Source organism: Protopterus annectens, chromosome 16.part0 (genome assembly GCF_019279795.1).
Source record: "Protopterus annectens isolate FY-2018-M chromosome 16.part0, PAN1.0, whole genome shotgun sequence".
Classification (NCBI taxonomy): domain Eukaryota; kingdom Metazoa; phylum Chordata; order Ceratodontiformes; family Protopteridae; genus Protopterus; species Protopterus annectens.
The window spans coordinates 847514968-847528613 of NC_056750.1; the positions used below are offsets into that span (position 1 = coordinate 847514968).

The following is a 13646-nucleotide window of genomic DNA, read 5'->3' on the forward strand; positions in this document are numbered from 1 at the left end:
GGCCCCCTAGGAAACCCATTCTCCTGCCCTGGGACCTCAACTATGTGCTAGAGAAGCTTGTGCTACTTCCCTGTGAGCCAGCAGACAAAGCCTCTTTTAAGTACTGTACTTGGAAAACTGTTCTGGTGGCTCTAACCTCAGCCAGGAGAGTGTCTGAACTCCAAGCCCTTATGGCTACCCCTTCCTTCCTAGTTTTCCACAAGGATAGGGTAACCTTAGGACAAATCTGTCCATGCCCAAGGTAGTCAACAACCTGTCCCTTAATCAGGCAGTACATCTACCCAGTTTCCCAAACCCACAGGGAGACATTGAAAGGGTGTTGCATTCCCTTGATGTTCACAGGCAGATCAGATTCTACCTGCATAACACCAAGTCTTTCAGACAGACTGACCAACTGTTTGTATCCTTTCTTCTCGGAGCTCGGGGGAAGGCAGTTACCAAGCAGACTTTTTCTATCTGGATGTCTAAAGCCATTACCTTCTGTTACTAGTTCCATGGCAAGTCCCTGCAGGGGAGAGTTAAACCTCATTCCACAAGAGCAATGGCATCCTCAGGAGCCTTCTTCAAGGGTCTGGATACCCCCCCCCCCCCATACTGGAAGCTGCTACTTGGTTCTCAGTCCATACCTTCAAGCACTACAAGCTTGACCTTGTGTCCAAATCCAGGGCAGGCTTCTCCAGGGCTATTTTTCATGGATTCCTGGAATCTACCTCCAGACCACCACCCCATCCTCATTGAACTTTGGCACTCACCTCCAGACCACCACCCCAGTATACTGCAACATGGGAACAGAAAGACATAGAAAAGTTATGTGAAATCTTCCCATAACCATAAATGTTCTCTTCCATGTTGCAATATTCCTTTCCCTCTTGTCAGCTAATAACTTCCCTTTGTGGGTGACAGTCATATGGCATTGCCCTTATAGGACTGGCTCCAACTGGGGCTACTGTTCTGAGGGCTGGTGCTTGCGGATGTCACCTTTATGGCCCACAAAATCTTGTCCACGTCTGATGTACCACAGAGGCACTGAAAGCTTTTGTATACTGGCTGTACATACGCGAGACAGAAGGGTAAATCCCTATGCAGAAACCTGCAACATGAAAGAAGGATGTCTGTGGTTATGGTAAGATTTTGCAGAACTTTTCTTTTTTCGTACATCAGAATAGTGTTAAGTAGTCCTGTCCTTCATCCTTCTGCATTTGCCAACATAAAATTTTGTACATTTTTACATATTAAATACATGAGACATGTTAACATGTAGCAAAACATTGAAAGCAAAATGCTTCTATTGTAGGATGGATAAAATCAGTTTGTCAGCGTATTTGCAACACAAGTATTTATAGCAGGGAAGTATCATTTTTAGTTGAACTCGCCCTCTTTCTGTTCATGTCTTTATAGCATTTCCTGTATGCAAATCCAAGTTTATTACCAGTGATACTTTTAGGTTCATGCAGGGCATCTAAAATACACCAATTATTGGAGATAAGTTTTTAACACCATTAGTTCTGTTAAAAGTGGTGGTATAGTGTAGATACGTTTTCATGAGCAGATGCAATGCAGTTAATCATAAAAAAATGCTTTTGCTGAATCATTACTGTCATTTTAAAACTTCAGATCTGATATAATTTAAGAGCTGATGGTTATAACCCATCTTGTCAAACTCTTGTGCTATAATGTTCTTATGTTCATTACAAATAGTCAATGTGCTCAGCTTGCTAACCCTTTCACTGCCTTTCACAGGGGTTGGGTAACCCATAGAACTAATTAATCCTTAATGCCCAAGGTGATATCAGAAGTGTCTCTGAACCATGCTATTCACCCGCCAGTTTTCATTACAAGCCCAGAAAACAAAGCAGAAAAAAGTCTTTCATTTGGTGAGTTTGCGCAGACAAATTGGGTACTACCTAGACAGGGCAAAAAATGCAAGTAGAGTAGAGCAATTGTTGGTGGTTTTTGCAGAGTGGAAAGGGCAGACCTGAGTCCAAACAAAAAACATATCCAGATGGATAGCCATTTGCATTCAGTTCTGTTGCACTTGTTATGGAAAACCTCTGCCTGGTTGCATCAAAATCTATTCCATTATCCCCAGGGCAACTGCTGCTGCTTTTCCTAAAGGAATACAAATCCAGGACATCCTAGAAGCTGCGACTTGGAACTCTGTGCACACTTTACAAAACAATGCCATCCTGCAAAACCTGTTTTCATAGGGGCCAGCATTTTATCTGCCACCCAACAGGTAGCTTTGGGAGTGTTTCCAGTAATCAGTACTGCAACACCGACTGTGAAGAACATAGTGAAGTTACATCACCCTTGCTATAATTGAAGATGTTTAGATAGATCAGTCTTGCAGTACAAACTGCCACCCTGCAACCCCTCTATTTGCGCCTCTTTTTTTGCAGGTAGCTCCATGATGCATCATACCTTCACTTTCTTCTAATGTCTCTCAATTACACACACACTCAGACAACTGGTGAGGTTGTGCTATCCTCTGACATCAAACTTCTTTCTCGGTGCCTAGAAAAACCTGAAGATGGCACGGACGGATACCCATCTTGTACCCTGATATCCAGACATTGGTCCTAAGGCATCTGTCAGCTGGGGATGGTGTAGAATGTGTGTACTGCAACATTGGTCTCTCTGAATATCTGGAGTTATAGTAAGTGAGACAACTGTACTGCCTACTTCCACAGCCACGGTGACCTTGGGCACCTCCCATTTTGGTTGGAGTGGGGTAGTTCATGGGAAGGACTGTTCAAGACATGTGGTCCCCCTCAGAGGCCATCCTTCATATTATTCTAGAGTTGAGGGCAGTCCTCTTTGCATTGTAGGCCTTCCAGGGTGGACTCCCTTCCTGTATGAGTGATATCCAACATATTGGTAGTCTAGTGCATCAACAAATGGGGAACACGCTGCAAAAAGCGAGTTTGGAGATTGGCGATATCTTCCAACTGCTTTCTGGTAGTAGTGCACATCCCAGGGAAGTCCAGTGTCGTGGCAAACTGGTTGAGCAGATCTATCCTTCAGCGTCATGAGTGGCATGTCAGTCCTATGGTGACATGCTAGATTTTCTGTTGGGGTTGACAGTGCTGTAATCTGTCTGCCTCCCCTTCACAACACGCAGTGTAACAGGTTCTTTGCTTTGATCCCACCAGGAAGACGAAGCACCGAGGGATGATCTGACCCACATTTGGCCCCCAGGCTCCTATATGCCTTTCCTTTTACTCCCTTCCTCCCAAATTTTTGCAGAAAGCCACAGAGAGTAAGGTCACAGTTGTCCGCATTGTCCCTTTCTGGCCACAACATGTGTGTTTTCCGTTCCTCTTGTCTCATCTGATAAATCCACCGTGGGTACGGGTTCCTACTCTTTATCTCCTCTAAATCGTCCAGAAGGCCTCATCTGAACATTCAAGCACTCACGTTTTTACCTGCTGCCGAAGACAGTCTGTCAGAAAGATTAACAAAAGCAATTGGAAAAAGTTTTTTGTTTGGGTCTCCCACATAAATCTTGATCCTTTCTCCGTTTCTCCTCCTGCTACTTTTGATTTTTTGGCTCTCCTGTTCTATGAGGCCAGCTACTCTACTGTTAATGTCCAGTTACCTGCCATTTTGAACTTTCATATTGGAGAAATTCGATATATCACTTTTTATTATCCGTGGCTTTACTAAGGAGAGCTTTCCTTCTCGGACCTACCATTATGTTACAAGCTGTGACTCAACTTTGAACCTGCAGCAAAGATGGACCTTGAATTTCTGTCTGGGGAAACATTATTTTTGATGGTAGTTGCTTCAGTTCAGAGTACTGAAATTGCAGGCCATTTCTAGCAAACCACCTTTACTTGATCTTTCATAAGAATAGAGTATTCCTGCGAACAAAACCCATCCTTTATTCCAAAGGTAGCTACAGAGAATTTGCTAAATTAGTCTGTCAGTCTTCGTTTTCATCTCTAATTTTACCAGCACAGGAGAGTACATACTGCATTTGCTGGATGTATCCTGTCTGCTTCATTTCTGTCTCACTTTACAAATAGAACCAGAAAGTCATATCAAAGAATGCGCTGCTTTTGGTTCAGCGATTCCCCAGCTCATCCTTCCATGAGCCCACACAAGGATTTCGTTAGCTGGAGAGACTGTCCCATCCAGTGAGGAATGGATGGTAAAGACACCAAATATGAAAGTTGTGTATGTAACTGTAATGATAGGTATGCGCCTGCTTCCATCCTTCAACTTCCCTTCGGTCTCGTCCCCTCCTTTGTTTTTAGGTGCTGCTATTGGTTTCCGAGATGATCATACTACCTTTATTCCTGGGTCTGTTTTCATATGCCTTTAAGCTGCAGAGCAGAATTAACGAAGTAGGTATAATTTCTGGTCTATATGGAGTAGGTCCTTTATATGTGGGGATTCTAAGGGAAGCTGGATCTGAAGTAATTTCAGGGTCAAGAGGGTTTTGTAATCTAGGGGAGGGGACTGAGGTATGGATCCAAAGTCTTTTCTGGCTGAAGTCTGATGAAAAGACCCAGCTGTTGAACGACAGAAATAAACACCGATCTATCATATATTATGGTAAGTACTTAACTTTCATATTTGCAATGTCATTGACATTTTTTATTGTAGCGTTTAGTAATTCTTGCAATGGTTAATATTTTATTACTTTCCAGTGGTGGGGATAACAGAAGGGAAAGTAGATATCCTCGTATGGTAACTCGACCCTCTCGTCAGTTAAGGCCACCAGGAGATGGAACACCTCGACCAGCTATTATTAACCCAGTTAACTTAAAGGAATTAGATGAACTAGACAACGAAGCAGAGGATGGCTGGGCAGGTAAGAACCCTCCGAGTATTTTAACTACATTGTTGTAGATTTCCTTATTAGTTTTGTTTTCTTATTGTATCATTCACAGGCTCCAAGTGACAAGACTGTCTAATTAGATCAGTGAATGTCACTGCCCCCCCCCCCCCTTCACAGTTTCATCGCAGTCTTCTTATCTATCCAGAACTAATATCCTTATAACAAAGTAGCTCCAACCATTCTTACTTTCCTAATGACTTCACATCGCAGTCTGAAATATAACTGTACTTTCATAGTTGCTGTACTAACATATACTATATTACATTATCAACCAGTTTATATTTCAGTAGTTAGGCTGCTGCCTCTTTTCTTTATATTTTAATTGCTAGAATCGCAAGTGATAAATATTAAAATATCTTTTACAGTGTTATATTTGTTTGCTATATACAAGCTTGTTTGTTTCTAATGAATGTTCAGCAGTGGGTGTACTTATGCACGCCTATGATCTAATGTCAGTCTTCACATAGTCCTTGACAGTGGGTTTGCTTCCGAACCATCTCCCCCGTTATTTCAGCTCCCTCCTTTCAAAAACTCTCGAGCTCAGCTCTACCCATAATGCTCCTCACCAAATTACTTCAGATCTTGTTTGCCACTTCGAAGTGCCAGACACGTTCTCTCCTTAGCTCTTGAGTGACAGCATTTCTTGTTCTTGATACTGTTTATTTTCTCTTTGTTCTGTATCTGCTTTAAACTTTCTGCCTATTCCTCCCTTTCTCATTTGGTGTGCGTGCGAGTGTTTCTTTACCTTTTGGCATCCCCTATGTACCATCATTGGTACTGTCATTTCTTACCTTAACTGGTAATTCTTTTGTACCATTGTTGGTACTTTTTTGATTTGTCCCCCCCCCCCCCCCCAAATATATAAGTAAGGTAGTGGTTTCCATTTCCTGTGTTTGCATCTGTAGTATGTGAAGAGTCCTTGTCTGGATCCAGAACAAGGGGCTAGCTCACCTTCCTCCTCTTCTTCCAGCAGAAGGGAGAAGCCAAAGAAGAGAGTGCACTCTGTTCTGACTGCTTCTCTGGAACCACCAACTAAAGTTCCAAAATCTCAGTCTGTTCCAAAAGTGTCCTTGGAATCGTTGGATCAATCTTCCCAATCTTCGGTGCTATTTCCGCACTGAATTCCTTGGCACTGACCACAGGAACCAAATGAATTCTCCTGCCAACAACTGCCTAGAACTAGATATTCTTCAGTGGATCCCTTTGCAAACCACCAACCTTCCCACCCCGAGTTTTTTCTACAGAGGCATCCACCTAGATCTCAGTCTGTTGCTTCTAACTGATCCACCAGGAGTTTAACCGAATCAGACATTGAGGCTGGTGCAGTAGCTCCTGCCGTGAGGGGATTATAAACTATGGTTCCTAACACCTTTTTGCCGGAACCTTGCCCGCTTCTTCCTCTTCTGACTCCTTATGAGTGTTCGGAGCCCCTGGTGTCAACCACTTTGGCCTTGACTGTTTCTGTGCTGGTTAGAGCTCCTTCTCTGGCACTGATTTACCACCCTAAGTGCTTTGAACTTATTGGACCTGGAGACCTCTTGGGGCCATAGCTTTGTTGCAGGTTCCAGGGGGGTGGTCTGGTTTTCTGCTTTTTCAGAGCCGTCCATGCCCCTTGGTGCTTCAGCATATGTAAGCTTGGCCTCTGAAGAGGCTTCCTTGTGAAGTGGGGCCACTGTTCGAATGAGTCTTTCGGTTCCAGGCTCCCATCCTTCTGGCGGGGGGCTGTCTTCCAGGCCATGAAGAGGGCATTGTCCATTGTGGGCAGTCAGTCATTGCCTCCCATGTCGAACCAGACAGCTGGCCTTTCCACTCGACCAAAGCCTCCTCCAGCCTCTTCTGTGAAACAGAGGGCTCAAAAATCTCAAGATCCAACCACTGTGGTTATGTCCTGCTCGGAAACCTCTCGAGCATCCCATCGAAGAGGTTCCTGTGAAGAGAAAATACAAGAGAAAGCACTTGGACTCCCCTGAAGAGTTGTTCACTGAAGATACTGATTTCGATGAAGGGGAAGGTTCCCCCCCCCAAGTCTCCCCCTGACTATTTCCGTCATGGGACACCCTAGAAATCTTGAAACAGAGGGGTGGCTGGACTTCCCCCTCCAACCTTCCTCAGAGAAATCTGTATATCTTGAGGCTTTTCATCTCCAACCCTCCACCTCTTGGATTTCTCTGCCTGCTGACGATCTCATCAACCTGATCACTCAGCGGGCATGGAAGTCACCCGATTGTTGAGCCAATCCCTAAGAGACCAGACCGCATGTGGTCAGCCCCAGTGGATCAACAACACTGGGCCAAGGGAATTCCAGTAGATGCTGTGGTGGTAGTGCCAGCCACTAAGAAGGAACTTTCGTATTAAAGTACCTCTATTCATCCTCCTAATAAGGAATCTAGGTCTATGGATAGATTCATGAAGTCCATATACTCTTCTTTGACCTTCGCCCTTAGGTCCTTGAATTGCCCGACGCATTTTACCAGATTATAGAGGGATCTGGTTAATTAACTGAGAGATACTGTATCGGTCAGTAGCTGAAAGAGTTGGACAAAGTGACTTCTCAGCTTGCCACAATTGAATCGCTCTCCAACTTGTCCATGAGGCTCATTGAGCATGCTGCTGAAGGGATGACGAGAGCTGCAGGTTTAGCCTTGGCCATCAGGAGACGCACCTGGATGCGCTTATGTGAGTGCTCGGAGCCATTTTAGTCTTTTCATCAGCACTCCATTTGACACAATATCCCTATTTGGTCCCAAAGTGAAAGACTCTAGCTAGATGTGAGAAAGATGGAAAGACTCTTTGCTGCAGGCATACGCTTCTCCACTCCTTTGCGGCCTTATTCCAGGAACCAGCAGAGTGAGAAGCTATGGTTCAAAAAGTCCAAAGGGCCTTTCCAAGAGACTCGTAGCAATGACTTCTCCTCGGGCAGAGAGGGAATAATGGAAGACACCTAGGAAGATGCAGAGGTGGCCCCCAGAATCAGGGTTCCAGGGATTCTTTCTCTGGTAACGCCCATCAGCGTTCCTGAAAGTAAACTCGATTGCCGTCCTCTGGAGGCAGTCGGGTGGGGGGGGGTAACCCCTGCACCAACATGCCTGGCTAAGGATAATAGAGGACTTTTGGTGCAGAGGATTATAACCAGAGGATACAGTGTCCCCTTTTTAGCGCAACCAAGGGCTAAGATCAAAATCCCAGATATTCCGTCCAGTCACAGGGAAGCAGCAGTCTTACAAATTCAAAAACTGCGTGACAAAAGTCATCCAAACAATCCCACCAGACCAGATAGGCTCCGGAATTTACTCGGTTCTTTTTAGTGCTGGCGAAGACTGGGAACTTTAGACCAATCTTGGATCTCAGTGGACTGAACAAATCAGTTCGGCAGACCAAATTTTGGATGGTCATGGTTCAGTCTATTATTCCATTTTTGGGAAAAGACGATTGGATGTGTTCCATAGTTCTTCAGGACGTGTATTACCATATAAAGATGGACAGATGGTCCAGAAGATTTCTGCACTTCTGGCTGGGAACCAGTCAGTATCAGTTCAGAGCACTGCACTTTGGCCTCACAACAGCCCCCGGGGTGTTCACCAAATGCATGGCAGTGGTTGCTGCTTATATCGGACTGCAAGGATTCCGGGTGTTTCCATACCTAGACTACTGGCTCCTTACCTTTCCCACCAGGCGTCTTCTTGAGGAGAACTCTGACTCTGCTCTGATTGAGACATTACCGTAAACTACGGAAAGTCCAAGTTGCAGCCATGTCAACAGCTAGAGTTCATTGGAGCAAGTCTAAACACGGTCACAACTGTCCGTAGACTACAAGGATAAAATCGCAAGTCAGCCAGATTGTTCGCAACAATGAAGTACCAGCAAGGCTTCTGCTTCAAGCCCTAGGGTTGATTGCAGCCACTGTAGTCCCATTAGTGAGATATCACATGCGATTCTTCAGTGGCTTCTAGCATCTCAGTGGTCCATGTTAATCTAGTGTCTCTCTTGATCACAATTGCCAACCGATGCAAGCAGGACCTGCAATGATGGCTTCACGCCAATGAACTCTTAATTGGCTGCTCCTTTGTTCCATGTCAGGCTTAAGCCATATTGACCGTGGATGCATCCTGGATGGGTTGGGGGGGCATGATCTGGGAAACGGTCCAGGGCACTTGGTCCCATCTGGAGGCCAGCATGCATATCAGTGTTCTAGAGATGAGGCAGTGCTTTTGGAGTTGCAAGCATTCCACCCAGACCTTTCCTTTCGAACGATTGCAATCCAAACAGACAAAATGGCAGTAGTCTGATACATCAACAAATAATGGGGAACCAGATCCTGTCCCCTTTCTCGAGATGCCCTCAGAGTTTGGCAATGGGCAATTTCATCCGACTGCTTTCTCATTGCAATGCACATTCCGGGGAGCTCCAGCGTTATTGCAGACAGATTTAGCAGATGTATTCTAATGCCTCATGAGTGGTGTCTCAGCACATTGGTGGTGGAAAGGATTTTTCGCCAATGGGGTAAGCCTTGCTGTGAACTATTTGCATCCCTCTAAACAAGTGAAGTAGCTACTTCACCCAGAATCCCCCTCTGGGGGAGTCAGAGAGATGCTCTTCTGCACGATTGCCCCCCCCCCCCCACCTCTTTTCTACTCTGTACCCTTTACTGATTCCCCTTGTATCCCAGTTTGTAAAGAAAGCCATCAGGTTGAACAAGATGATCCTCATTGCCCTGTTCTAGCTTCGACAGACCTGGTTTCCCTTCCTTTGGCTGCACCTGATTCGGAAACCTTTGAGTCTGGATCCATCTCCAGACCTACTATCCCATCGGGACAGATTGGTTCACCCGAATCTGCAGAACTTCAAGCTCACTGCGTGGCTTCTCCCAATCCCATGATTGCCAGGCAGTCATCTTAGTTCACTAGATCTAAGAATTGTTCTGGCTAGTCACAAACCCTCAACAAAAATGTTGCATCTTAGCAAATGGCACACATTTTCTGTGTGGATGTCTAATTCTAATAGTGACCCATGTTCTGTTACAGTCAGTAAGGTTCTAAAGTTCTTCACATAAATTTTTGAAGCAGGAGCCGCCGCGTCTGCCATCCAAATAAACCTAGCTGCAGTCTCCAATTTTCACTTGGGTCTGAATGGCTATTCCTTAATGTCCCATAAACTTTGCAAAGCCTTTTTGAAAGGGGATCTGTGATGCTCAAACCTCCATATAAAGAACCATCTGCACCCTGGAACCTAAATTTAGTTCTCCAGTCTATAGTTTATCCCCCCTTTGAACCTCCGTATAAATGTGATCTGAAATTCCTGTCTTGGAAAATGTTTCTGGTGGCCATCACCTCAGCCAGGAGAATTTCAGCCATTCAAGTTTTATCCTGCAAAGCTGCTTATATAATTTTTCATAGACAGGGTTTCCTTGAAAACTAACCTGTAATAAACTGCTTGTAGTAGTTTTTGAAACCAATCTGAACCAGACTATTCATAGGTTCATAGACTAGTACTAGGCTACTGCCCTTGTGGGCTATTTTAAGCCTAGCCAATTTAACCCCATGTAAGAATAGAATCCTGCACCTTGTGTCTGTAAGGTAAATACCTTCACCATTATACCAACCTCCCACTACCAGTCTTTTTCCAAAATATTTCTAACAAAGGTGAATATTACCTTAATTTATTGGAAGTTCATGGGCAACTCAGTTTCTGTTTGCACAGAACAAAAGAATTCAGAAAGTCAGATCAGTTGATGTTCATCATGTGTCACTGTTGCAGTCCTAACAAATGGGTTATCCGGCTCCCGATAGCACTCAGTTGGCCAGAATGCCAAAGGTAAGTAAAAAGGACTTCAGGGCGTCCTATACAAAAGGAGGCAGCCAATGTCACTTTCTCGGTCTTCCTTGCTGCGGAGGTCGAAGCAGAAATTTTTCATGCATGAGTGCCGGTCGGCTGTTGGTTTCAGACTACAAGAGCTGGTCTACTACAGCTAAGTACCGTGTTGGGGATCCTCTTTTCTTGCCTTAAAGAATGTCCGAAGTTAGTAATTGCCTTACCTGTGGAAATTCCCCATAGAGGTTTTCATTCTCTTTGCATTATTTGTTTAGGCCTTTACCACGACATTCCCAATTGTGATCTCTCTGCCTCCTTAATCCAAGTACTATCCGTCGTCGGGCTAAGATTTTGGCTAGGCATTTTGGAGTTTGGCCTAAGTTCGTTGATATGGCATCCTCCAGTCTTCAGGTTTCAGATGATCCAAAGAAATGTAAGGATAAGGACCGGGACTGGCCTCAGAAAGCTAAGTCCTTTGATGAGGTTAAGTTGGTCGTCAGTCAGGCGGTAGCCAGTGAGACGCCTTTGCAGCCCCTGCCATCCGCAGATGTACAACCGCAGGCTTTGGTTGAGTCAGAGTCCCTTAGGGCTTCGGCCTCCGTTTTGCCTTCCGACCTGTCGCCATTTGCCTCTTCTGCTGGAGCCAGAGCCGCTAAACTGACTCTGTTGTCCAAGGCCTCCGTTTTTGCGTTCTGACAGCAAACTTCTTCCTTCAAACTCTGCTGCAACTTCGGTTGCCAGGCGTCCCTAGTCCTTTAGGCTTGCAGGTCAATCTTCCATTTGTAAGCCGGTGAAAAGGCAGTCTCCAGCTTCTTCTCATTCCCCTCAATCCCAAGTGGTTAAAATGGCTAATGATTTGTTGACTCTTATTAGGGGTTCTCAGCCTCCTCCTCCTTAAAGGAGTAGGGATGTTTCTCCTGAGGTTTTGTCCTGCTCAGGTTCGGATTCTTCCTCTTCATCAGCAGAAATGCTGGAATTTTCTCAGTTTTTTTCTCCTTTTGAGGATTCGGATGCAGAGGAGTCCATCCCTTCGGCCTCTCCTCCAGTGGATTTCTGTTTTGGTGATACTTTAAATACCCTCAGAGATCATTTTCAATGGGAAAGTCAGGAATTATCCTCAGTCCAAGAAACGGATTAGGGAGTTTCTGGATTTACCTGTGCATAAGCCTCTTGCTATTCCCCGTGTGTTGGAAGAAGTTGATGTGTTCCTGGAAAATTCCTAGTCTCTTAATTCTTTTCCTCCTGCTCCCAGGAAACCTGACTGGTACTACAGGGTCTCTGATTCTCATCTGTTTCTTTTCAGTAATCCGTTGGCGGATCCAGAGGTTATTTCTCAGGGCCCTAAAGGAGTTAAGGCCACTGTTACCAGGAATCCTTTTCCCTCTGACAGGGAGTCTAGGAACCTAGATAGGTGGGGCAAGAAGGTTTATACCTCTGCCATCCTAGCTATTATGGCTACCAATTGTCTTTCATATGCTGAAGTACTAGCAGCACACCTTGGAGTAAGTCTAGGATAGCAAGTACTACCACTTTTGGCAGAGAGTAAAAACATGCAGGATTTACTGAATTCAGCCAGTCTGGTCAATAAGCATTCTTTGCATTGTGGTTTTTGACATCCTTGAGGCCTCCAGCAGGGCTGCGACTACTGGATCTGTTATTAGAAGGCACGCTTGGCTCGGAGAACAGCCTCTTCCAGAACCTGTCAAGGCTAAGCTTTTGGATGTACCTTTGCATAAAGACAGTCTTTTTGGCAGCAAAGCAGAGGTGGTATTCAAGAAGATGGAGGATAAGGCCAAGTCCATGTAAACTGTTAAGGATTTTCTGCAAGTTCAACCCCCCTCGTTTTAGCAGGAATTACCCTTCCAAGAGTTGGACCTTTCCTGATACCAGCAGACAGAACCTTTCCAGGACTAGAGGTTACAAATCTTCTAGGGGACAGGGGGCTATCCCTCAAAGGTCTAGGCATTGGCAAGCTTCCACTTCTAAAGGCGGAAGCTCCAAGCCTGTATCTCGATCAAAACACTCTCAATGACTTTTTACAACTTCTGCCTGTTCTTCCTTGCTGGGAGAGTCCTTTAGGGGGAAGGGTGGCTCTTTTTACAGATGTCTGGGCCACTGTCACAGACTGTTAATGGGTGCTCAGAACTGTGTCCCTAGGTTACAAGTTTTCTTTCCGCACCTTTCCAGCTCCCAAGGGATTCCGGGATGTTCCTCCAAACCCAGAGGGTTGAAATAGAAAAACATATTTTGTCTTATCTGGGAGCAAAAGAATCAGTTCCTGCTCAGCAGGTAGGCCAGGGCTTTTATTCCAGGCTTTTCGTAGTTCCAAAAAAAGAAGGCACTTGGCGTCCTATCCTGGATCTTTCCATTCTGAACTCTCCTAGTAATTCCAAAGTTCAAAATGCTCACTCTGCATCAGTTGCTACCACTGCTAGGAAAGGATTCCTGGCTGGTAACCTTGGATCTCAGAGGCTTATCTGCACATTCCTATCAGGGAAAGTTGCAGGCTGTACCTTCGTTTCAGAGTGGGCGAGCAACATTACCAATTCTCTGCACTGCCCTTTGGCTTATCTACTGCTCCCAGAGTCTTCACAAAGTGCCTGGCCCCAGTCATTGCTTTTTGCAGGCAGAAGAAAATTCAGATTTACCCATACTTGGACGACTGTCTGATACAAGCAAGTTCTCAAGAGCAGCTATTAAAGGATCTGGAATTCGTAAAGACTCTTCTCTCTTCCCTGGGTTACACTCTCAATGTGGAAAAATCGAAAATGGTACCATCCAAGGAGATAAGATTCCTGGGAGCAAGTCTGAACACAGCCGCCCAGATGATCCATCTCACCCAGGAGAATCAGACAACTCTTTCAGTTTACTTCATGGACTTGGGAAGCCTGTCCCAGCAAGGAAATACCTGCAGGCTCTGGGATTCATGGCATCTTGTATTCTCATGATTCCATATGCAAGACTGCATATGAGGAAATTGCAATGGTGCCTC

General features: G+C 45.1%; 1 protein-coding gene across 1 annotated transcript in view; it reads left to right on the plus strand.

The window, feature by feature from the left end:
• PRRC2B (proline rich coiled-coil 2B) overlaps window positions 1-13646 on the plus strand; it is a 3584159-nt gene that overhangs the window by 966965 nt on the left and 2603548 nt on the right. Inside the window, exon 11 of the mRNA XM_044058194.1 lies at window positions 4656-4819. Coding sequence (XP_043914129.1) covers window positions 4656-4819 — 164 coding nt within the window. The remainder of the gene's footprint in view (window positions 1-4655; window positions 4820-13646) is intronic.